The sequence below is a fragment of the Zea mays genome, chromosome 1 (assembly GCF_902167145.1).
Source record: "Zea mays cultivar B73 chromosome 1, Zm-B73-REFERENCE-NAM-5.0, whole genome shotgun sequence".
Classification (NCBI taxonomy): Eukaryota; Viridiplantae; Streptophyta; class Magnoliopsida; order Poales; family Poaceae; genus Zea; species Zea mays.
This window is the reverse complement of record NC_050096.1, coordinates 295,840,857-295,864,162: the sequence shown is the minus strand read 5'-3', so window position 1 is coordinate 295,864,162 and position 23,306 is coordinate 295,840,857. Positions and strand designations below refer to the sequence as shown.

The window sequence follows — 23,306 nt, the reverse complement described above, 5'->3', positions numbered from 1 at the left end:
ATGTCATCGACGTAGGCCTCGACTGTGCAACCGATGTGTTCGCCGAACACATGGTTCATGCACCGCTGGTACGTCGCGCCCGCATTCCTCAAACCGAACGGCATGGTGACATAGCAATACATGCCGAACGGCGTGATGAAAGAAGTCGCGAGCTGGTCGGACTCTTTCATCCGGATCTGGTGATACCCTGAGTAGGCATCGAGGAAGGACAGGGTTTCGCACCCAGCGGTGGAATCCACGATTTGGTCGATGCGAGGCAGAGGGTAGGGAACCTTCGGACATGCTTTGTTGAGACCAGTGTAGTCTACACACATCCGCCATTTCCCCCCTTTCTTCCTCACAAGCACAGGGTTGGCAAGCCATTCGGGATGGAATACCTCTTTGATGAACCCTGCTGCCATTAGCTTGTGGACCTCTTCGCCAATCACTCTGCGCTTTTCCTCGTCGAATCGGCGCAGAGGCTGCCTGACGGGCCGGGCTCCGGCCCGAATATCCAACGAGTGCTCGGCGACATCCCTCGGTATGCCGGGCATGTCTGAGGGACTCCACGCAAAGACGTTGGCGTTTGCGCGGAGAAAGTCGACGAGCACTGCTTCCTATTTGGGGTCGAGCCCGGAACCGATCCGGACCTGCTTGGAGGTGTCGCCGCTGGGGTCGAGAGGGACGGCCTTAACCGTCTCCGCTGGCTCGAAGTTCCCGGCATGGCGCTTCACGTCTGGCACCTCCTTGGAGAGGTTCTCCAAGTCGGCGATGAGGGCCTCGGACTCGGCGAGGGCCTCGGCGTACTCCACGCACTCCACGTCGCATTCGAACGCGTGTTTGTACGTGGGGCCGACGGTGATGACCCCGTTGGGGCCCGGCATCTTGAGCTTCAGGTAGGTGTAGTTGGGGACGGCCATGAACTTCGCGTAGCATGGCCTCCCTAGTACGGCGTGGTAGGTTCCTCGGAACCCGACCACCTCGAACGTCAGGGTCTCCCTTCGGAAGCTGGAGGGCGTCCCGAAGCAGACGGGGAGGTCGAGTCGCCCGAGGGGCTGGACGCGCTTCCCAGGGATGATCCCGTGGAAGGGCGCAGCGCCTGCTCGGACGGAGGACAGATCGACGCGCAGGAGCTTGAGGGTCTCGGCGTAGATGATGTTGAGGCAGCTGCCCCCATCCATCAGGACCTTGGTGAGCCTGACATTGCCGACAACGGGGTCGACGACGAGCGGGTATTTCCCCGGGCTCGGCACATGGTCGGGGTGGTCGGCCTGGTCGAAGGTGATGGGCTTGTCGGACCAGTCTAGGTAGACTGGCGCCGCCACCTTCACCGAGCAGACCTCCCGGCGCTCTTGCTTGCGGTGCCGAGCCGAGGCATTCGCCGCATGCCCTCCATAGATCATGAAGCAGTCACGGACCTCGGGGAACTCTCCTGCTTGGTGATCTTCGTTCTTGTCGTCGTCGCGGGCCCTGCCACCCTCGGCGGGTGGCCCGGCCCTGTGGAAGTGACGCCGAAGCATAACGCACTCCTCGAGGGTGTGCTTGACGGGCCCCTGATGGTAGGGGCACGGCTCCTTGAGCATCTTGTCGAAGAGGTTCGCACCTCCGGGGGGCTTCCGAGGGTTCTTGTACTCAGCGGCGGCGACAAGGTCCGCGTCAGCGGCGTCGCGTTTCGATTGCGACTTCTTCTTGCCTTTCTTCTTGGCGCCGCGCGGAGCAGACGCCTCGGGAGCCTCTTCCGATGGGCGGCCCTGCGGCTGCTTGTCCTTTCGGAAGATAGCCTCAACCGCCTCCTGGCCAGAGGCGAACTTGGTGGCGATGTCCATCAGCTCGCTCGCCCTGGTGGGGGTCTTGCGACCCAGCTTGCTCACCAGGTCGCGGCATGTGGTGCCGGCGAGGAACGCGCCGATGACATCCGAGTCGGTGATGTTGGGCAGCTCGGTGCGCTGCTTCGAGAATCGCCGGATGTAGTCCCGGAGCGACTCCCCCGGCAGTTGCCGGCAGCTTCGAAGGTCCCAGGAATTCCCGGGGCGCACGTATGTGCCCTGGAAATTGCCAGCGAAGGCTTGGACCAAGTCGTCCCAGTTGGAGATCTGCCCCGGAGGCAGGTGCTCCAACCAGGCGCGAGCAGTGTCGGAGAGGAACAGGGGGAGGTTACGGATGATGAGGTTGTCGTCGTCCGTGCCACCCAGTTGGCAGGCAAGGCGGTAGTCCGCGAGCCACAGTTCCGGTCTCGTTTCCCCCGAGTACTTTGTGATAGTAGTCGGGGGTCGGAACCGGGTCGGGAATGGCGCCCGTCGGATGGCCCGACTGAAGGCCTGCGGACCGGGTGGTTCGGGCGAGGGACTCCGATCCTCCCCGCTGTCGTAGCGCCCCCCACGCCTGGGGTGGTAGCCTCGGCGCACCCTTTCGTCGAGGTGGGCCCGACGGTCGCGCCGATGGTGCTCGTTGCCGAGGTGGCCCGGGGCCGCAGGCGCGGTGTTGCGCGTGCGCCCGGTGTAGACCGAGGCTTCCCGCATGAATCGGGAAGTCACGGCATGAGGTTCCGAGGGATATCCTTGCCTTCGGGAGGCAGTGCTCTCGGCCCGTCGGGCCGCAGCGCCTTCCAGGAGATTCTTGAGCTCTCCCTGGATTCGCCGACCCTCGGTGGTTGATGGCTCCGGCATCGCGCGGAGGAGCATCGCTGCGGCTGCCAGGTTCTGACCAACCCTGCTGGATGCGGGCGGCGGCCTGACCCTGGCATCGTTGGCGACGCGGTGCTGGAGACCTTGGGGCAGGTGACGTATTTCTCCGGCCAGGGGTTGGCCCGCCCATACCTGCCCGATGTCCCGACGGACCGGCTCAAGCGCTCCTGTTCCCTCGTTGAGCCTGGCCTGCGCCTCGCGGACTTGCTCGAGTTGTGGGTCGTAACCCCCCGCCGGAGCGGGGACCACAGCTAGCTCCCGTGGGATGTCGGCGCGAGGCACCGGCCTAGGAAGATCACCGTCCTCCGGCATGCCGAGATGGTTGCCTTCGGAGGGATCCCCTAGCTCGATGTGGAAACATTCGCGGCTTGGGCCGCAGCTCTCGTTGCCAAGGCTGCGGCTTCCGTCGGAACAGTCGGATAGGCAGTAGTCACATGCGGTCATGAAGTCCCGCATGGCACTGGGGTTGCCAAGTCCGGAGAAATCCCAACAGATGCTGGGATTGTCATCTTCCTCGGACCCAGAGGGCCCGTAGGTTGAGACGTCCGTCAGCCGGTCCCAAGGCGACCGCATACGAAACCCTAGTGGGGTTGCACTCGCCTCAATGAGAGCGCCCGCCAAAACGAGGTTGTTTGGCGGGTTGAGGCCGAGTCGAAATGACGCAAGATGGGAGTTAGTCGGTACCTTTTGGTCGACGAGGAGCGACGTAGTCACATCGGGGACTGGTTGCACCGTCGTCTCAGGTACAAGGGCGACGTCCTGCAGGCTTTCCGCGAGCGCGCCGGCGTCGTCTTCTTGTTCGGGGTCAGCGTGTCGCGGGGGGACGGCGCTTGCCTCCGTCTTGAACGCGAGGTCGACGTCCGGCGTGCCTTCCGTCGGGGCGTCGGGGGCGTCGATTCGCTCGACGGCCAACGAAGCGCGGCCTCCCGCCTGGCCTTGATGGCCCCGCCTCCTCCTCCGTTGGCGGGGGAGAGGACGGTGCAAGCCCGAATGTTGCTCTTCCACCACGCGGGGAAGATGTCGTCGATTCCGCCGCCGGCGGGCGGGTTGTCGGCCGCCATTGTCGTCGTCGCGCGGCGGTGGAAGAAGTATCATGTCGTAGCTGCCGTCGAAGGACATGAACTCAAGAGTCCCGAAACGAAGCACCGTCCCGGGCCGGAGATGTTGCTGGAGACTGCCCATCTGGAGCTTGACGGGGAGCTGTTCGTTAGCACGCAGCAGGCCCCTACCTGGCGCGCCAACTGTCGGCGTTTCGAGACAGGGGGGTCCCTAAGCCGACGAGTGAGTGTGCTGCGTGCCCCAGCCCAGATGGGTCGAGCGCGTGGGCGAGCGCGAAGGGGGGAGAGGCGAGGTGGCCGGAGTCGAGCGTGAGAGAGGTGGAAGTCTCGCGGCCTTCGTGTTCGTCCCGCGCCCAGGTCAGGTGCGCTTGCAGTAGGGGGGTTACAAGCGTCCACGCGGGTGAGGGAAGCGAGCGGCCCCAAGAGAGCGCCTGTCCCGTCCTCGGTCCCGCGCGGCCAACCTTCTCTAAGAAGGCCCTGGTCCTCCCTTTTATAGTCGTAAGGAGAGGATCCAGGTGTACAATGGGGGGTGTAGCAGAGTGCTACGTGTCTAGCGGAGAGAGAGCTAGTGCCCTAGGTACATGCCAATGTGGCAGCCGGAGAGATCTTGGCACCTTGCTGGCGTGATGTCGTGGCTGTCGGAGGTGCGACGGAGCCTGGCGGAGGGACAGCTGTTGGAGCGGTCAAGTCCCTGCTGACGTCGTCCTGCTTCCGTAAGAGAGCTGGGGGCCGCCGTCGTCACAGAGCTGGTGGAGCGCCATCATTGCCCATCCGGCGGAGCTGGCCGGATGGGATGCCGGTCTTGTTCTCCGTGACCCGAGTCGATTCGGGGTATGATGATGATGGCGCCCCCTGTTGACGTGGTGGGTCTGTGCCCTAGGCAGGGTGACGTGGGGGCTCCTCCGAAGCCGAGGTTGAGTCTGTCTTCTGTTGCCGAGGCCGAGCCCGAGCCATGGGGTCGGGCGAGGTGGAAGTCGTTCGGCCGAGGCCAGGGCGGAGTCCGAGCCCTGGGGTCGGGCGAGGCGGAGTTTCGTCGTCTTCCGGGTCTTAGCCAGAGTCCGAGCCCTGGGGTCGGGCGGAGCGGAGTTCGCCGTCTTCCGGGTCTTAGCCCGAGTCCGAGCCCTGGGGTCGGGCGGAGCGGAGTTCGCCGTCTTCCGGGTCTTAGCCCGAGTCCGAGCCCTGGGGTCGGGCGGAGCGGAGTTCGCCGTCTTCCGGGTCTTAGCCCGAGTCTGAGCCCTGGGGTCGGGAGGAGCGGAGTTCGCCGTCTTCCGGGTCTTAGCCCGAGTCCGAGCCCTGGGGTCGGGCGGAGCGGAGTTCGCCGTCTTCCGGGTCTTAGCCCGAGTCCGAGCCCTGGGGTCGGGCGGAGCGGAGTTCGCCGTCTTCCGGGTCTTAGCCCGAGTCCGAGCCCTGGGGTCGGGCGGAGCGGAGTTCGCCGTGGCGCCTTTGGCAAGGCCTGACTGCCTGTCAGACTCACTCTGTCGAGTGGCACCGCAGTCGGAGTGGCGTAGGCGGCGCTGTCCTTCTGTCAGACTGGTCAGAGGAGCGGTGGAGTGACGGCGATCACTTCGGCTCTGCCGGGGGGGGCGCGTGTCAGGATAAAGGTGTCAGGCCACCTTTGCGTTAAATGCCCCTGCAATTTGGTCAGTCGGTGTGGCGATTTAGTCAAGGTTGCTTCTGAGCGAAGCCAAGGCCTCGGGCGAGCCGGTGATGTGTCCGCCGTAAAAAGGGGGGCCTCGGGCGAGACGGAAGTCTCTCGAGGTCGGCTGCCCTCGGCCGAGGCTAGGCTCGGGTGAAGCGTGATCGAGTCACTCGTGTGGACTGATCCCTGACTTAATCGTACCCATCAGGCCTTTGCAGCTTTATGCTGATGGGGGTTACCAGCTGAGAATTAGGCGTCTTGTGGGTACCCCTAATTATGGTCCCCGACACTAACGGTCTAAGGAAAACCACAAAATTTTGTTATAAATCCAAATTAAAGGATATGATCAATCAAACAAGTTAGATTTTAAGATGATTATGGTAAGTAAAAGTATACAACTCTGAATTTAGTTCTCGCGTAAGTTGGAAACACAATCAAATAGATCGACTTATATATTGAACCTCAACATTATGTCGGGGAGGAGGTGTTGCGTGGCGAGATGGTCGCAGAAGGCGGTGACGGTGCGCTCCTCCTTGGCGCCACGAGCGTCCTCGATGGAGATGGTCATGGGGAACCGAAAGTCATCAGGGGCAGGGGTGAGGTTGAGGACGACGTCTGCAAGGAGGGCATAGGGATGACATATGCGAGGAGGCAGGGGCGACGCTGAGGTAGAGGATGGCAAAGGAGGCGACAAGGCGAAGGACGGCGACCACAACGTGCGAGGTCGTTCGATGCTGATCCCTGGGAGCTCAGGTGTCATTGGGGGCAGAGGCGAGGCAGAGGTGGAGGATGGCATCCGCGAAGAGGCTACGGGGATGTCGTACACGAGGAGGACGCATGGGCGATACTGAGGTGGGGGACGATGCGAGGAGGTTGTGGGGACGCCATATGCGAGGAGGAGGCAGAGACAATGCCGAGGGCGAGGCGCGTGATGTCATCCATCTTTCACCAAACCGTTATAAATTAACGAACCATTTACCTAACACTAATGAATAAAAAAACTAAAATAATAAACAAGTAAAAGCTACGCACCATATGTTAATTAGATACAATATTGACTTAGTGTACAACACATGAATTCAACAACCAACACTTATGTAGCCGTGCTAGGCTTGGGCGATAACCGGTGGATGCATGAGCCACTTTATACCACTTAATGTAGTGATGTCGTGGCCACTCATTTTATGGAGGCAGGAGGCTAGCCTTAACATAATCCTATTAGTATTTTTAGCAAATTTGAGCTTAAATAATAGTTCAAAAACTATATGTTCTCTTTCTCCTAGTTTCTTTGGGAGGCTATAGCAGACTGAGACACCGAACACAGAAAAATAATAACGATAAGTGATTTGCTGGAACAGAATCGATGGTGATAGGTCTCTAATCTCCGAACTCCACATCTGCACATCACAAACCAAAAGATATGTTGCACGTACTCACCTTAGTTAGTCCACATGACCCAACCCAAGACGTTACTTCATTGACAAAAAACCCATCACAAACCTAGACCACAAATACACATATTTACCTTAGGTTCGTAAGAACTAAAACCTGCGAAAAAAACACATATTTACCAAAGTGTTCCTTGGTAATGAGCACAATAAACGTGCTTATGCATGGCATGTCACACTCAGCCACATCAGCACTCGAGAGTGTCCCGATTTCCCGGATAAGCATATATCCTGCTCGCGTGCTTGACTCGCACCCACTCATCCGTTTATGCTTTCACCTCCCCCCACAAAAAAACTATGTATAGTTACAATTGCATATTTGGCTTTCATGCGTGCATTGACGATCGATGGCATATTGATGTACATCTAGGGTGATATGCATGGATGTATATCTAGATTCTAGGATGATAATTGATCGTGATCCAAATGTTTGTTCATAAATTGTTAGGGCCTTAAATTATTTGTAGTTCAAAATTGAATAGAATTAGGATCCGATTCTAACCCGATTCAATTCTTACATTTTATATAGTGTAAAATTTAGAGCTCACTGTCACCTCTATGTTGTCACCTCTACGTGCATCACCATTGGATATATCGTGGCATCGTGCACGTCAACGCCATAAGATCTCTCTCCATTCTCCAAGGAACGTGCATGTCAATGCCAAAGAAGATATCCCTCCCCCTCAATGATGCATGCATGGCAAAACTCTCCTAACCAAAAGGTCAAAAAGTGCTGGAAATGAAAAGGCCACGTACGCACGCACGCATGCATATAGATCGCATTCGTACTTGAGTGCAAGCCATATGTTCATCTTGGAAGCCCGGTCGGCGGCTACCACTATATATATCCACTGGATCCGATCCGAGTAGAATCTTTCTGTATGTGCACGTATCCATCTGCTCTGATCTTTATCCGCATGACCCAAGCTCTCTGTTTTTTTTTTGTCTCGATGGGTACTTCCAGTTAGGAAATGCCTGCCTGCCTGTGCCTGCAAAAGAACAAAATTAATGTCAATGCGTGACATTAATTAGGAGATGAGCTGGCATATTCAAGACTAGTCTAATCAGACGTATGCTTGTCATAAAACTCCTCAAAAGCAGTCGACCTACCTACCTTAGCCTGTCATAAGATTAACTGTAAATTAATCTTAGCTACGCCGATGATGTACCATATGTAACCGGCGTAGAAAGTGGCTGCCACATCAAGCAGCACGCATACGCATCTATGTCACGTATACATCTAGAGCTAGGATTCGGCACGTTTTCAAAAGGCTGTTACGTTTTTGTGCTTCATTTGGAATTGGAGGAGACATGGAAACTGACAGAGACGCGTGTCCGTTTCACCGCAACAACGCAATGCGCATGCCCATTCTGCAAAAAAAAAAAAAAAAAAAAAAAAAAAAAAGCGAAGGAAACCATGCATGCCGATTGCCAAACGCAATGTCCAGCATCTTGGGGTTTGCTTTCTCCCCTCTTCCTCTCGTCTCTGCCGCTGCGTAATGTATGTAACACATGCTATGGTTCTAGCTCTTTAACCTCCACATAACCCCGTATGTTACTCTTATCCTTTTTTTTAACATATGGCCATGACTGTGAACAAGGTAAAGCTTCAGTTAATTATTATACTATCTTGGACGGGAGTTAGTTACATAATCTGTCTAATAAATAAATAAATCTAACAACATAACGTAATCTTGTGGAAATTTAAAATTTTGGAGATTAACGATCAATAATGCTAGACATGTTTGACATATGACAAACCTAGACGGATACTATATATTTTCTGTCGGCGATGTAATTAATAAAAGCAAGCAGATAAGGTTCACGGTATTTTATTGCTTTTTTTTCCGTAGAATATGGGGTTGTTTGGTTTGCTGTCTAACTTGCAACAGTCACGTCTAAGGTTAGACAAGTTTTAAGTTTAATCAAGTTAGACATGTGTTTGGTTTGAAACTACAAGTTGTGGCAAGATTTTTTCTCCTGCTACGTAGGTCTCACTCGTCAATGACTAGTAAAAGTGTAGCAAGATTATCTTAGGCGTGGCAAACTGTAGCGCAGAATTTAAGTGCTTAACCTTAGATATAAAATTGTATGGCAATTTATGCACCATAAGTATAGAACCAAACAACCTCTAAATAGAACGACTAAATAAAACGAGACGATAATCATAATAAACGTAGTTTCTAGGATGAGGTGGATAGAGGTTCCACACCAGCCATCTGCCGCGCACTTGATGCACGCCAAACAAACAGGGGTGACCACGGCTCCGCCAAACGTTTGAACGGAACAGGTGCGGCGGCTACGCGCCAAGCGCAGCGGACAAGGAGATGCATGGGCATGGTCGTGGGCATGGGCATGGGCATGGATGCTCCCCAGCTCAGCCCCGAGAGGGAAAGGGAAGCCACGGATCTCAGACAGGTGAGCGGTCCGACCGGTGATCAGATTCACAGTACTACAAGTCAGAGCAAGTCCCTGTCCGCGTGCCATCCCTGACCTGTATGGCAATGGCAACAGCTTGACCTGAAGCAGCGCCTGCTCTGTGAGCTTCTAGACAACGTCTCACGCTTGGGCACAGCCGCAGCGTCAGATGATGACCCGCCAGCGTCAGCGTCAGCGTCACACTGTCACTCATCGGGTTGAATAGTACGCTGCCCAGCGAAGCAGGGCAGAATGCACCGTGCTTCTTCCGTCAATTATTATTGAGAGAGGTCAAGAGCAATCTCATCTGTTGTCTATCTGTAACACAAGGTGTGAAAACCAGGAACGGGTTCAGGTACAAAGCACGCCGCAGCAAACAGCGAGGTGTGGTCGCAGTCGGCAACAGCCCTCATGCCTTGAGGACTCGCCATCAGAGATTTTGAGAGGTGACTGGCTGTCTTCTTCTACGGCCTCAGGTTGAGCCTCGCGTGCGTGAAGAAGGCGTAGAAGAGGACGGCCGACGACACGAAGAGGCTCAGCAGCGCCAGCCAGATCTGCCACACTGCGCAGCACAGCACAGGTGGTCCGCGTTTTGGTGAGTTTGCAGACTACAGAGAGACATGGTCACGGCACGGCCACACGGACAGACGCGTACCTTTCCATTCAGGAGGGACGTCGAGCTTTGTTATCTCTGCTCCCCATTGATGTGAGGTGGAGATTACAACCCTACAATATCATAGTAATGCATGTATCATATCACCAGTGCAAGCGGGAGGATCGCGCAAAAGCCAGACATGTTGAGTTTGAGTAGCTGTAGATGGATGGATATGGTCATGTGGATGATTTTTTTTTGGCTTGTCCCATTGGAAAACCTTGGCGTATTTATGGTGGACATGAATAAATATGCAAAGTAGTCCTATATCGTGAGTTTGTAGCCTATTTATTATCCACTTTTCATTCTATTTCGACGACAGAGGGCCTAATGAATATTCTTGTCGGAATGCAGGACTGGTTATCTCTTCCAAGGTTCCCTTCCCTCATTCCCTGTGCTACACAACAAGACACTTGTGCCCTCCATATATCTACTTAAGTAATGAAGTGCTTAGTAATGCTAACCTGTCGGTTTGTCTCTTCTTGCAACAGAGAGAAATATTACCTTTCACTAGGGCAGAACTCAATGGAGGAAACTGGGAAGCCAAGATGAACCTTCTTGCTCCAGTGAGCAACCTCCATCTTCTTTACTTCTACGGCGCAAAAGTCGCCATCACGGTTTCCTCTAAAAAAGGGTGAAAACTGTATCATATTTAATGGCACCTCAGATTGAGGAAAATCAAACCCTGGTTGTCAAATACTCCTATTGACAGATTCAGATTACAATGTTAATGTCAATTTTCGAAGGCATCGCTAGTGGATAAGCTCCTTTTTCTAAAGAAGGAAACAAAGCAGGTACCTTGAGTTTTCAATCAAATCAATTCATTAAGAGCCTGCTATAGCATAACTATTATCCGTTGACTAGCTAATACTTTATTCAGTCAGTTGGACGCGCTTCAGGTTATGTGGTCACTATTTATCTTCCAACGGTTGCATCTTTGCAAATTTTCAGAAATAGTACACAGCTACAAAGATACTTTCAGCCACTGCTTATCAGCATATACATAAAAATATATAATAACACAAATAGTGTTTTCAGGTCAACAAAGTATACAACAAGGACAGCTGACAGGGAATGCTAAGAAAAAAAAACTCAGCCGGGGAGGAAAAGACCGCCCTCCCGGTATTCCATATAAGAAGAGACCGAAACAATGGTCCCGGCCGAGAAAATCTCTGAACCCTGGCCCCCCATCACTAACGGGCCGACGTCAACTGTCTACTCTGCAACGGCCCAACCGGAGGGTGGCGCACAGGACATCGTAACCGGAGAGCGGATGGGGCACAACGAGGGGATTTTTTTAACCAAGCCTGAAAATTCGCTCCCGATAGGAATCGAACTCAGGACTTGGAGGTGCTACTCGGAAGTCCTTAACCGCTAGGCTAGAGGCCCTTTCGCGGGAATGCTAAGAACGACGATGAAACTGCTTAAATTCTAGGAAATAAAAACTATCATGAGCCATTTCAAAGTTTGCCAATACAGGGGTTCCTAGAAAAGTAAAAGCTCTAGACAGAAATGTATTTGCAGACCCAAATTAAATGCCAGCGTCTCATCCACTTACAGTGCAAGATACTTCCCATCCAAGCTAATTGCGAGTGTGGAAATGGGCTTTGCTGAAAATCTTTTGTAACCGATTCTCTTCCAATTACTTATGTCCACCGCCATAGTCAAAACATCATGACCTATTTAAGAGACAAAAACTGAACTATAGCTGGCTGCTGGTGCACTTATTTAAATTCATCCAAAGGATTACCTTTTACAAGTGTGCAAAACAGGAAAGGTTTGGCTCCATCCCTAGAAAAGCGGCAATACTCAATCTTCTCATCCTGTAAATAAACAGAAGGAACGAGAAGATCAGACGAAACAATTCAGTTTCAACTATCATGACAGGCAATTACAACAAAATATCATACTGTACCGAAGCTCTTGTCAAATTGGTTAGTGGAGACCCCTCATCAATGTTCCATATTCTTGCAGAGCCATCAGTGGATGATGAAACTAAAAACTTTGAGTCTAAGCTACATGAGAAGGGGACAAGCACTGTATCAGGATCTAAGATTAAGGAAATGAATTTAGGCTCTTCATCTTGCAAAAAAAAGTAACCAATGTGTATCTCTTCTGAGCAAGGAAATTTAAGACAAAGGCTATAGTAAAAAGTAAAACTACCATGATACTAGGCAGCTAGAAGATTCATTATGTGCATTGTAACAGAATGAATCTTATATATCTGAGTAAGTAGCCAACCCAAAGCATGAGGTAATATATTAATGATGCATGCATCAATTCAGCAGGGGATAGGATTTTTTTATCTAATAGGAACAGAAAACGCTTCCTCATTTCTTTCACCTGATGTCCATGTCACGGAAGGATTTGTGAGCTTTAGGTTCGTCTAAAATCGTAATAAGACTTGGCCAATGAAATATTCTGAGATGTCCATCCTGTCATTGTGAAATAGGCTAGTGAATTGTAGATGTAACATTCAAAATTTAGTAAACCATATGTCATGACTCTTGAAGAAAAGTTATTTCGAAAATTACCACCATATGGATGATCAATACTTCAAACAAAAATGAAACTCATATAACATCATTAATATAGTAAAAAAGGTTAAATAATTGGAAATTGGAATAACAAGAAAAGATGAGCTCATACCTCACCACCAACAGCAAACTTAGCACCATCAGTGCTGAATGCTAAACATTTTTGAGGCCCAACAGATTGGAGAGGTGAAGCATCTCTTGAAATAAGGTGAACACCGAAGTCTTTATAAACTAGATTAAAGAGCCTACAAAAGTAACAAAATAATAGTAGCATAATAATTATTTTATAGTATGAAAAAGAATAAGACTACGAAAAAGAAGTGATCCACATATAGAAAACAAAGGGCTAGTTTTCTTTTGAATTTTAATAGAGGGCTAATTCTGATATTACAAGGAGTGCAGCTAGCTAGATACACGCTTCAGAACGTTCTACGTTACAAACCTGAAGAATGTGTAATTCAGCATTGGGGAAAACAACTTCAAACTCCTAGTGAAGTTCAGGCAGGCAGGCATGAGGTGACAGTTCAATCCTTTGCCCATACGAACCAAATCAACCCAACAATGTCTAAGGCATAAGCACATTTCAAGTACTATAGCAACTTGTTACCGACAAAGTTTAACAGCGATTTAGCATCTACAAGGAGAAATTCGAACTAGAATTGTAGCATCAACAGGGAAAACAGCCCACCTGCACCCTTTGGCGGTTGCGCAGACGAGCTCCCGGCCGCCGGGATGCACGGCGATCGCGCGCGGCGTGTCCGCTGCATCCTCACCCACGGTGACCCTCGCCTGCAAAACCACAGGCAAGCGCGCGCCCATTAGCATAAGCCCGGCTCGCGATCATGCCGGCCAAGCAGAGCAGGGTGCACGGGGGAAGCACTCGCCAGGGGCTCGGACTCGGAGGCGAGTGCGGATGCCTTGGCGTCGAACTCGAGGAGGTCGACGAGCGGCGGGGACGAGGCCGTGGACCGGCGGCCGAACGCCACGAGAAGACGGGAGACGCCGGGCGGCCCGCCGTAGTCGTCCCGCCGCCGTATCCATGCCGCGCAAGTCACCTTCCCGACCGCACCCTCGCCGCCGGTCCCCGCCATAGGACAGCAGCGGTGGTGGACTGGCGGGCGATGGACCTTGGTGCGGTTCCGCAGCTCTGCTCTGCTCTGCTTGGTGGCTTAGCATTTGCTTCTTTTTAGGGAGTAGACTGCAGGCGAGACGAGGGAGGCGGCCGGCCGCCGCGGCGCGAGGCGTTGGACGGAGGAGGGGGCAAGGCTGGCGGAGTGCGCCACGGAATCGACGCCCGCATCCAGTGGATATGCTCGGGCCGGCCGCGCGCGGCGCGCCTGCATCTGCATGCGCTGGCGCAAGCTGACGGCTCGTGCATTGTGCGAATCAGCCGGCCGCGCACGCGTCAGCCTGGCACGTAGCTGCCTTCCCGGCGCAAGCGCAACCGGCCGTGCCGACCTCGAGTCTCGGCGGTGCAAGCTTGTTTGAACTGCAGAGCCAATGGGCGTTGCCGTTGGACTTGCGAACTGCGGAGCGGCGCACCCCACGAGTTTCAACTTTCAAAACGGAGCCTGAAAACCAACGCGATCCGTATCAGACTTCAACGTTGGTGGCTTCATCGTCATGGCCGGCCCTGAGGGTATACAGGGTATGCGACCGCTCAGGGCCCCCAAGTTCGGCAGGGCCCCATTTGTCCAGCTTATGTCAAATCAGGGCCGGGCCAGTGAAATTTGAGGCCCTGTGCCAAATCTAGGTAAAAAATTTGGTGCAGCCGGCTGCAAACCAGAATGTTTGTAGCTCCTCACAAAAAATGAGGATTGACCCCACCTGCAGGTCCACCAGATAACGTTTTAGTTGTGTTATTGCTGCTGCGGGTGGGGTCAATCCTCATTTTTTGTGAGGGGCTGCAAACATTCTGGTTTGCAGCCAGCTGCACCAAATTTTCCCCCCAAATCTAAAGCAGTGTAATATATGTTTTTATTAACAACCAATAATAACAATCTGCAAGTTGCAGTAATATATATTGCAATAGAATATCTAAAGAAACATTTCTATTTTATTTGAATAACATCGTTCTTTTGGTGGGTTTTAAAGAAAATTTGTACAATATGCTTATATTCGATCTTCTCCAAAGCTTCACTCTCGAATGCTATTGTGGCTAAATAATATGTCTTTTTTTATCATAGTAGAACACAAATATGAATTTAGTAGCTTTAATTTAGAGAACTTCATTCACGCGGACAGATATGTTAAGATTCTACGAAGATTTATTCTTTAGTGGAGCGCTCGGTAGTTTTGCTTCAGCGCAGTGGTATGGTAGAGAGAAAAATATGTGCTATATATTAACATGTGTAGAAGATCATAAAACTAGAATATATACATCTACTAAGTTTTGAGGCCCTTAATTTTTGGAGGCCCTGTGCGAGCACACGGCTCGCACGTGCCTTGGCCCGGCCCTGTGTCAAATACATATACATTATAGATAATCTCTATTCTTGTTCATTTGTTACATCTCTCTGATTTTCTGGCAATCATCTCTTCGAGGTAACGCGCAACAATCTGTTTGACGACGAATACTAAATATTGATTGGTGCGGGAAAGACGAAAGGTGTTGTACACATGTGCCTGTCGCGTTTCTTAATTCTAGCTTACCGAAGGGCTGACCCCGATAACCTATGTTGCTTAATTTTAGTTTAATTTGCTGATTTTTGTTTTCAGAAAATTTGATCAATGTATTTAGATTTAGTTTATTGTGCATTTTAAGTTTTAGGTTAGTTTGACAAATTAAAAGTAAAATACTCACTCTCAAAATAAATACAGAGTTATATTACATAATTTATATAATTTTACGACTCATAAAATATTGTAATATTGTAACAGTGTTTCTAGTCATATCATTTAGAATAAAATTGTATAAATCATCAACTTCTTTTATTCTTCGGGTATCCATTTAAAAGTTGAAAAAAATTAGCAGACTCAAACCTCCGTATAAGGCCTCTACATATATTTTCGCTTAGGGCCCCCGAATTGTCAGGACCGGCCCTGTTCATCGTCTTTCAGAAATGGCAACGTCGGTGCAAGTACAGTGATCACGTGCATATAAAATCTGGGACGTTTGCAGAAGAGATGCCCGCTTTTGTGAGAGAAGGAAGCACGCAACGCGAGGTGTGTTGAGTTCCCTGGCCCGATGGGCGTAAAATAGGGCTCGAAAAAAAGCTCGAGCTCAACGAGCTGGCTCGGGTTCGTAGCAGCTCGGCTCGGACCGGCTCGACGCTCAGAACGATCTCGAACCGAGTCTATTTTTGTGGCTCGTAAAAAGAGCGAGCCAGCTCGGCTTGGCTCGGTGCAGCTCGCGAGCTGGCTCGTGGCTCGACCCAACAACAATTTATTACATAAAATCTTAGTTAGCATATAATATTAGTACCGAGTAGACAATAGTTTATGTTATCTGATATTACTATACAAAAATAATCTATATTTTTAAGATTTTATATTATAATTTAGAGAACAAATTTACATTTATGGCTAGGCGGCGAGTCCGGAGTGAGTCGAGCCGAGCCGGTTTTCCGAGCTCGCCAGATGAACGAGCCGAGTTGAGCTCGGCTCGTTTCCACCCCTAGCGTAAAATGCATCAGTGGTCAGTGCAGACCTGGAGATGGCACATCACATTGATTCGTGAAATGAAATTGTTGTCACAAAGCGATAGTTCCATCAAAGTGTATTTCTTGTAGTACACAGGACTGAAACCACAGAAGACAAATGCCGCATCGTGCATCTGTGCAGACAAGAGATGAATGCTACACTGCAAATCTGCGCAGATTGGAGACGAATGATACAATGACAGCGCCGACATAACTCAAACTAATCTATTCACATACGTTGTACTGTCACCTACAAACGGCAGCTGTGGACGACAACAAATTCAATTTTCGCAGAAATTTCACTGGAGAACCCGTGTTACAAACGACGCCTGAAAAACCGCTGTGCTCCAGCATTAGTGTTTTCACCCTTCAGAAACCGCTGGTGCCGTTGCTTCAGAAAACTCTCCATGGATTTAACTGCCGTTGGGGATTCTTCAGTATGTGCCAGGGGGGCATCCAGTTCATTCCCTTTTCTGCTACTGGAACTGGACTATGGTACTATTTAGCCTATATTTATGCTAACTTACTTTGCTCAATGTTCTGGTAACTTGTGATCAAAGCATTTTCTCAGGGCTGCCCTTATCTCCTTCAGCATCTCGTCGATCCCGATATGCCTCCTGCAGAACCAAGGCAACAGGGTTAAACAAACTGGATCGACATTATAACAGGACAAGAGATAAGCAGACGTCAAGCTAGAAAGATATTTTTGCTTCCAGGGCTACGAAGGTCCTAGTTCTAGAAGATTTGGCAGCCCAGAGGAAAAGAACAGCACATTTATGAACTTCAATATGAACCGCTTAAAAATTGAAAAATTATAAACATTTGTCTAGTGTGGTAAGGTGATGGGACATACAATACGCTAGCAGCCACGACAGCTTCAGGTCTTGGATAGTCCCCGAGCTCCTTTTCAACACCTTCAGCTTTAGCCTCTGATAAGACCTGATGATCACTTACTCGTCCATTTAGGTTATCTTTGCTGCCACTTTGCTCATGCCCTTCTTCACATCCAATTGAAGATATCTCTAAGACCAGTGCAGATAGTCTATCTTGGGCCTACGAGGGAAATCAACGCTACAATAGTTAAAATACCTGACATATCAAATATGAAATCAAATTTTCATGATATTGTTTTGAATAGAGAATAACGTCACTGAAACTAGGAAGAAAACAACTTGACGTCTTGACCCAAATTAAGGAATTTAAGTGCACCTTAGGAAGATCAATTTTGTTGAGGACCACAACATAAGGTCGCTCCAGGTATTGGGGGTTATACATCCTTAATTCCTGCAAAGAGCTACATGTCAGATCACTGTTCAAAACTGCACCTTGACTTGAGAACAAAATGTAGAGGTATAAACAAATGGTTCAGTTTTCACTTCCACAAATCACAAGCCTGATACACCCAATTATTATTTTGTAATCCTTTAAGAAAGCAAGTTTTATTCTAAGATCCTATATTTCTACTAACTCCTTTAAGAAAGCAACTTATATTTTAAGATCCTAGTTGCCTCTTACTAACTGTTTAGAAGCCTGGTATTCTCAGAATCAGAACTGGTCTAAAAGCCAGATATCAGGAGCAAATTGTTACATTGATACACTCGTAACACTTGTCATCCCTTGAACTCTCATTAAGTTTACCATACACTCAATCTGGCAATATGATTCTGCTCATGACAACATATATAAGTGTTTATCAAACAATCTCACTATTAATGCTAGGGTAACAAGCAGATCAGATAGATCATGAACATTGTAATACTGAGACGGGAAAGCCAAACAGCACATGAGAGTGATGAAAGCAATTAGAAATTAGTACTTCTCTAACAATCTTATAATCATTGACAGGGTCATCTGCAGCAGCATCGACAACATGGACGATTACTCTAGTTCTCCTTAAATGTCTTAAGAAATTGCGGCCAAGGCCCTGAAAAATTAATTAAACCACATGATAAGTCCAAATGAAACAGTGAGAAGTGATATGAAAGTTCCAAAGAAAAGTAATTAGGAGCAAGCAGAGCATATAGAAGTAAAAGCATTACCTTTCCTAGATGAGCGCCCTCAATTAGACCTGGCAAATCTGCCAATGTTGCTTCTGAGGAAAACTGTAACGCCCCTAAAGCAGGATCTCCACCAAGTCGGCCAAGATTGGGCATTAATGTAGTGAATGGATAATCAGCAATGTCTGGTCTTGCAAGTGTTATAGCTGATAGAAGTGTTGACTTTCCAGCATTTGGAAGTCCCTGAAGATGCAATTAAGACAACTTATAACAACATGGTGACATGCCAAAGAAATAAATTTGAAGCAAGCCTCAAAATTTGGATAATCAAACATCTGCATCCTAAAAGGAAACAGGGTTGACTCTGTTATATGATACATGAACATGAAACATTTAACAAAATGGTGAAAACAATTTCTTTCTCCATAAAACTCGAGATGTGTGGATTAGTAAAACGTCATACCACAAGGCCAACATCAGCAACTACCCTTAAGATCAACTCCAAGCTTACTTCCTCACCAGGTTGACCATGCGTTAATACCTGAAGATAATAGAGGCAACAGAATCACGAAACATACTTTGGACTTGACAATAGTAGACAGTAAAATCACCTCGAAATCTTTAAGCTATCAAAATCCACAATGGTGACAAAAATGAATACAAGAAGTTCAGTGTTCAGTAAGGAATTTATAGCAGACTGTTGACATTAGCACTTGAGCATCATATGTATTATTCTCATGATCAGTCATCAACTGCTGCTTGTGGAAGTTTAGATCAATTTGTGCATCAGTTAACATGACATCAGAGATATGCAAGCAACTGGACATTTACAAAGTGCATGCAGAGATGGAGAAGAGACGGTCAGCTAGACTGGTTTCCTATCCGATGGGCTGATAATACAAGTAGTACAGACTACAGAGACATCTATTTTTAATCAATCCTTTCCCAACTTAAAAGATCCAACAAGAGACATAAGTGACACAACCCTGAAGTTAACCATAAGTGACACAACTTACTTTGTCACTAGTATCTCGCATGATGTTTGGGGATAAAGCCATGGCTTTCCTCCTCTTGTACTCAGGCACATCAATCAAGCTGATCTGCAAAATAAATAAACATATTAAGCATGTAAAACCCTAATGTGGATCCAGTATACTTACTTTACCAAATAAACGGAATAGTCATAGTGAACAAAGGGGAATTTTTCTTTTTTCTAAAAAAATGTAAGAGGTCCTGCGTGGTTCTAGATCATTTACACTACATGCTCAGTACCGATAAGGAATATGCATAACTACTATTGATTAAGTAGCTGCCTTAGCAGAAATCAAGTACACCTAAGATCATAGACAAGTGTGCCACCCATTGCATATTTTATAGCACAACATCAAAATCAAGTTACTGGACCTACGCAAAAGGCTGCAGTGCTGCACATGCATATATATACTTCAAATGTGTCAAAACTGTACAGCTGCATCTCAGGATGTTGAAAACGGGGTAACTGCAATTCTTAACACACTTCATACCACCGAGGTTTGTGCTTACACTAGTATTGCAAAATTAACATGCTAAAAAAATGCTTACTACACTCCACACCATTTAGGATGTCGAAAAGAGTTTTTTGAAAGGGAAAGACAAAAGATTTGCCATTCCAATATATTAAAAGAGAAAAAAACTTTACAAACTGACACAACCCAAACAACTTAACAAACTTGACCTAGTTAGAACACTGACGTTTAGAGATAAAGACCCAAACTCCCCTGACCAGGCCCCCAAACGCTACAGACAAGCTAAAACTAGGGACAGTGTGAGTTTAGTTACAGTAATAAGTTTTTGTCCTTCAATAATTCATAAAATTAGGGACAGTGTGAGTTTAGGACTGGAATCCACATTTCCTCTTGCATCAGCGTGACAGAGTAGTCAAGAAGTAACTACTCACTCCGCCCTGTCCACCTCTAGCAACGAGCACTTCATCACAGTGATGAGCCAAATCCGCCAGAACAGCCCCCTTCTTGCGTTTCACAACAGTTCCTGCAATTCGATGCGAATGCATCCATCAAAAAGGCCAATCCCCGCACAAAAAATGCTCGAAATTCACGGCACCGAGTCCACAGACCTACAGGCACGGGTATCCTGAGCGTCTCCCCGGCGAACCCGCTGTGCATCCGCGAGCTGAGCGTGCCGCCAGCGGCGCCCACGTTCCCTCCCCGTTTGGCGCAGTACCGCGCCTTCTCGTGGAACCGCAGCAGCGTCTCCTCGGCCTCGTCGGCGTACACCACAACGTCGCCGCCGTGCCCGCCCGTCGGCAGCGCCACGGACCCGTCGTAGTTGCGCTTGTACGACACCTTCTTGCTCTTCTTCTCGCCCCGGTTGAACCTGCCGCGGGGCTTGGCGGCGTCCGCGGAGGGCGCCGGCGGCATGGCGAGCACGGCGCCGTGCCCGCCGTCGCCCGCGCGGACGGTGACCACGGCGTGGTCGAAGTACTTGTGCGCCTCCTTCGTCAGCGCCTGTGGCGGCGGCGGAGGCGAGGCGCCTGCGCTCGGAGCGGGCTCCTTGACCCTGGCTGCGCGGCACGTGACCGCCGCGAGCAGCATGCGGCGCTTCCTTCCGGGGCCGTGGAGGGTAAGGAAGCAAGAGGCGTCCGAGATGGCGTGGTGGTGGTGGGCTGCCGCGCGGAAAGGATGGGACGGGAGGCGGGGATGAAGAAGAAGCGCCATGGTGCGGTGTTGCTGTTGCCGCGGCGTGGCTGCGCTGCGCTACTGCAGCGCCCGGCCGCCCGCGCGGGCTGGAGATATCTGATAAGCTAAGTTGGGGCGCAGCATCCGCCGTTGGATTGCAACGACGAAACCATCGTGGTCGCCCGCTTGATCAGAATGAGCGAGACTGGGGATAAATGATTCCGAATACCTCCATTCATGCAGAATTCCTTCATAGTTCATTCTGAACTGCATGTGAATATGTGACATACCGCGTGCTTTGGTCGTGCGAATTCCCATCTTCCAGCAAAATGAGTGCTGTGTAGATTTGAGATGCAGCCACGTTGGCCGCTGAAAAATGAAAAATCTGGTCCTGATTCGTCGAGGTCACTGAACTTGGGTGAGTAGGTGACAGCCCCTTGCACATGATAAAACGAACTTAGCAGTAATTAGTGCACGAGAACGAATATTACTTGCAAATTACCACCCAACACCATTCGCTTTATTGAATCTTTGATACGGAGTACGTACATGGCAAATCGGCAAGTAGAAATCTGTACTGAACGCAGGCTTTTCTTGATTTAAACCCTGAATTCAAAACATGGTCATGTAACATAGAGTTCTGGGCATCTGGCTGTAGCATGATCCTTCGACAGCACAAATGAAGGGAATCAACAGACAAGTGCATCAATTCATTCGGAATTTGGAACATATAGGTGCATGAATAACATCAAGAATCCATTATACAGGAATGCAATACAAATAAAAATGTGCCACGCTTGAACTCTTAAAAATATGCCACCCTTGAACCCCCTACAACGAGTCTAACATACTCTAATCACAACTCTATGAGACCTTTGATGCAGTAGGTGCCCACAAGGAACCAGACAGTCATCGCAGCGGCGAAAGCAAGAAGGCCGGTCAGGAAGGTCGTGCCGCCAAGGAAGGTACCGATGGAAAGCACAACTGCAAATGGCAATAAGGTCTTCACCACCGATGCCGTGCTCACCCAGCGGCCTCGTAAGAACATCACAGCAGCCAAGCTGACCACATTCCATTCGTCGTGGCCGGAATAAAACAGCCTGTTCAGATTGTTTGCGACAAAGGAGTGGCAGTTGCAGGTGAACAGGTTGTAGTTCCTGTTTTGGAACTCCTGCGTGCCTTTCTTCAGCGCGCCGTCCCACGTGGCATCTCCTTCAGGTTCAATAAGCTTATAGCACTGCAGATTCCCAAGGATGATCAATATTAGGTGTGGTGGTAAGTGGCTAAGCACTAGCATGATTCGAACATACAGCACTTCGATTTCTACACCGATATGTGACGGCGGCAAGTCATAGAGAAGAGCATAAACTGCAGGGTACAAACCTCATCGCAGTTTACTTGAATGTAGCGCGCAACAGCTCCGAATGCAAAATTGTCAACTGATACAAAATGTGGACCAGAGAAGTCCAGAATTACACCGTCTTCTCTGCAGATGCCAATGTGACCGATAAAGGGCACCAACCAAGTGATGAATGGTATTGGAGTCCATACTATGCAGCAAGGAAAGCGGGCTCTTCTTGGATCGATCTGACCAAGTTGCCTTCTATCATTTTCCATCTCGCTGTAAGTTCAAGCGCTTGATCCTATTTCTGCAAAAGGGTGAAGGGGAAGACATTGAGCACTCTACACAATCAAGTTGTCATGTAACACAGAAGTAATGTGCACAAATGCATGATGGAAATTCACTAGTTAGCAGTATCTCAACACTGGTAGAACACATGACGCTGAAATACGTAGTACTTATACAGCATATGAAAGGTACAAATAACTTAATCCACTTGCGGAATGAGGCTCACATGGACGAGGCGTTGCCCCAAAACCAGCGATCCAACCAGGGGCGGACCCAGTAATGGAAATGATAATTTTGGGAAAGAATCCAAGTTAGTAGGCATATAATACATGCATATATACGCTATTTAGATAAGATCCGGATGCAAATAGCAAGATAGGGTTTGGATGCCCTGTTTCTCACAGCAGGAAGGGAAGAGCAAGGGCTGGGCGTACCACGTACCTGATGGATGGTGATCGTCGCCGGCGAAGGGGCCGCAGATGATCTGGGCACCTGGCGTAGGGCGGCAGCGATGGCCTCCAAGTCGTCGCCACGCCCACGAGAGAGGGAGAACGCTGGGCTAATAAATCGAAGAAGAACAGGCAAGGTTCAAGGTTGGGTTGCAGGCTTGCAGGACGGATGCCAACGCTGGACCGCGGGCGTGGCGACCGTCTAGCGACCCAAACGGTCGGCATTGATGAGGCGGAATGCCCAAACAATGAGGGATATTTGGGAGTTAAGAAAAACCTAGGGGCTAAAATCTCTTTTTTTATTTAAAATTGAATAATAATGAAATTTTAGTTTCTTAAATTTTCTCTGATTTAGGGGGTGTTTGAATGCACTATAACTAATAGTTAGTGGCTAAAATTAATTCAGACATCCAAACACTCTAGCTAATAGTTCAGCTATTAGCTATTTTTGTTAAATTAGTTAATAGTTAGGTAGTTATTTGTTAGCTAGCTAATTCCA

At 49.4% G+C, this 23,306-nt stretch overlaps 3 protein-coding genes and 1 pseudogene across 6 annotated transcripts; all 4 read right to left on the bottom strand.

Annotated features, from left to right (window-relative positions):
• LOC103645690 (phosphatidylinositol/phosphatidylcholine transfer protein SFH8-like) overlaps window positions 1-9,440 on the bottom strand; it is a 52,360-nt pseudogene extending 42,920 nt beyond the window's left edge.
• A 58-nt stretch (window positions 9,441-9,498) lies between these two features.
• LOC100281812 (uncharacterized) lies at window positions 9,499-13,965 on the bottom strand. Its single transcript, NM_001368101.1, has 10 exons — window positions 13,300-13,965; window positions 13,104-13,204; window positions 12,528-12,660; window positions 12,222-12,313; window positions 11,794-11,893; window positions 11,629-11,701; window positions 11,437-11,557; window positions 10,383-10,502; window positions 9,882-9,952; window positions 9,499-9,788 (listed from the first exon to the last, which is right to left on the bottom strand). Exons 1-10 carry the CDS (start codon window positions 13,504-13,506, stop codon window positions 9,691-9,693), a joined length of 1,116 nt encoding a protein of 371 aa, NP_001355030.1. The 5' UTR covers window positions 13,507-13,965; the 3' UTR covers window positions 9,499-9,690.
• Window positions 13,966-16,072: 2,107 nt separating this feature from the next.
• On the bottom strand, window positions 16,073-20,845 carry LOC100191840 (uncharacterized). Its single transcript, NM_001137264.2, has 9 exons — window positions 20,167-20,845; window positions 19,990-20,081; window positions 19,070-19,153; window positions 18,517-18,594; window positions 18,096-18,296; window positions 17,873-17,980; window positions 17,266-17,340; window positions 16,910-17,109; window positions 16,073-16,673 (listed from the first exon to the last, which is right to left on the bottom strand). Exons 1-9 carry the CDS (start codon window positions 20,765-20,767, stop codon window positions 16,589-16,591), a joined length of 1,524 nt encoding a protein of 507 aa, NP_001130736.1. The 5' UTR covers window positions 20,768-20,845; the 3' UTR covers window positions 16,073-16,588.
• A 563-nt stretch (window positions 20,846-21,408) lies between these two features.
• On the bottom strand, window positions 21,409-23,036 carry LOC100276900 (uncharacterized). Of its 4 annotated transcripts, none has more exons than XM_008672620.4 (3): window positions 22,585-23,028; window positions 22,112-22,377; window positions 21,409-21,965 (listed from the first exon to the last, which is right to left on the bottom strand). In XM_008672620.4, the coding sequence occupies exons 2-3, from the start codon at window positions 22,343-22,345 to the stop codon at window positions 21,585-21,587; spliced, it is 615 nt and encodes a 204-aa protein (XP_008670842.1). In that variant the 5' UTR covers window positions 22,346-22,377; window positions 22,585-23,028; the 3' UTR covers window positions 21,409-21,584. The 4 variants fall into 4 exon arrangements, with proteins under 4 accessions (XP_008670842.1, XP_008670846.1, XP_008670851.1 ...); XM_008672624.3 differs by having other exon boundaries at window positions 22,793-23,028; XM_008672629.3 differs by having other exon boundaries at window positions 22,112-22,371; window positions 22,800-23,028.
• Window positions 23,037-23,306: the final 270 nt, after the last annotated feature.

Bases quoted from the DNA above. Each gene is read 5' to 3' on its own strand.
- LOC100191840 (NM_001137264.2), bottom strand. From the start codon at position 20,767: ATGGCGCTTCTTCTTCATCCCCGCCTCCCGTCCCATCCTTTCCGCGCG. The intron at 19,154-19,989 runs GTGAGTAGTTAC...TTTATTTTGCAG, and splicing joins CTAGAGGTGGACAGGGCGGA to ATCAGCTTGATTGATGTGCC. The intron at 17,341-17,872 runs GTACTAATTTCT...AGCTCTTTGCAG, and splicing joins ATTATAAGATTGTTAGAGAA to GAATTAAGGATGTATAACCC.
- LOC100276900 (NM_001150599.2), bottom strand. From the start codon at position 22,345: ATGGAAAATGATAGAAGGCAACTTGGTCAGATCGATCCAAGAAGAGCC. The intron at 21,966-22,111 runs GTTTGTACCCTG...GGGAATCTGCAG, and splicing joins TTCAAGTAAACTGCGATGAG to TGCTATAAGCTTATTGAACC.
- LOC100281812 (NM_001368101.1), bottom strand. From the start codon at position 13,506: ATGGCGGGGACCGGCGGCGAGGGTGCGGTCGGGAAGGTGACTTGCGCG. The intron at 11,894-12,221 runs GTGAAAGAAATG...CTTCTCATGTAG, and splicing joins TTCCGTGACATGGACATCAG to CTTAGACTCAAAGTTTTTAG. The intron at 11,702-11,793 runs GTACAGTATGAT...GTTTATTTACAG, and splicing joins CCAATTTGACAAGAGCTTCG to GATGAGAAGATTGAGTATTG.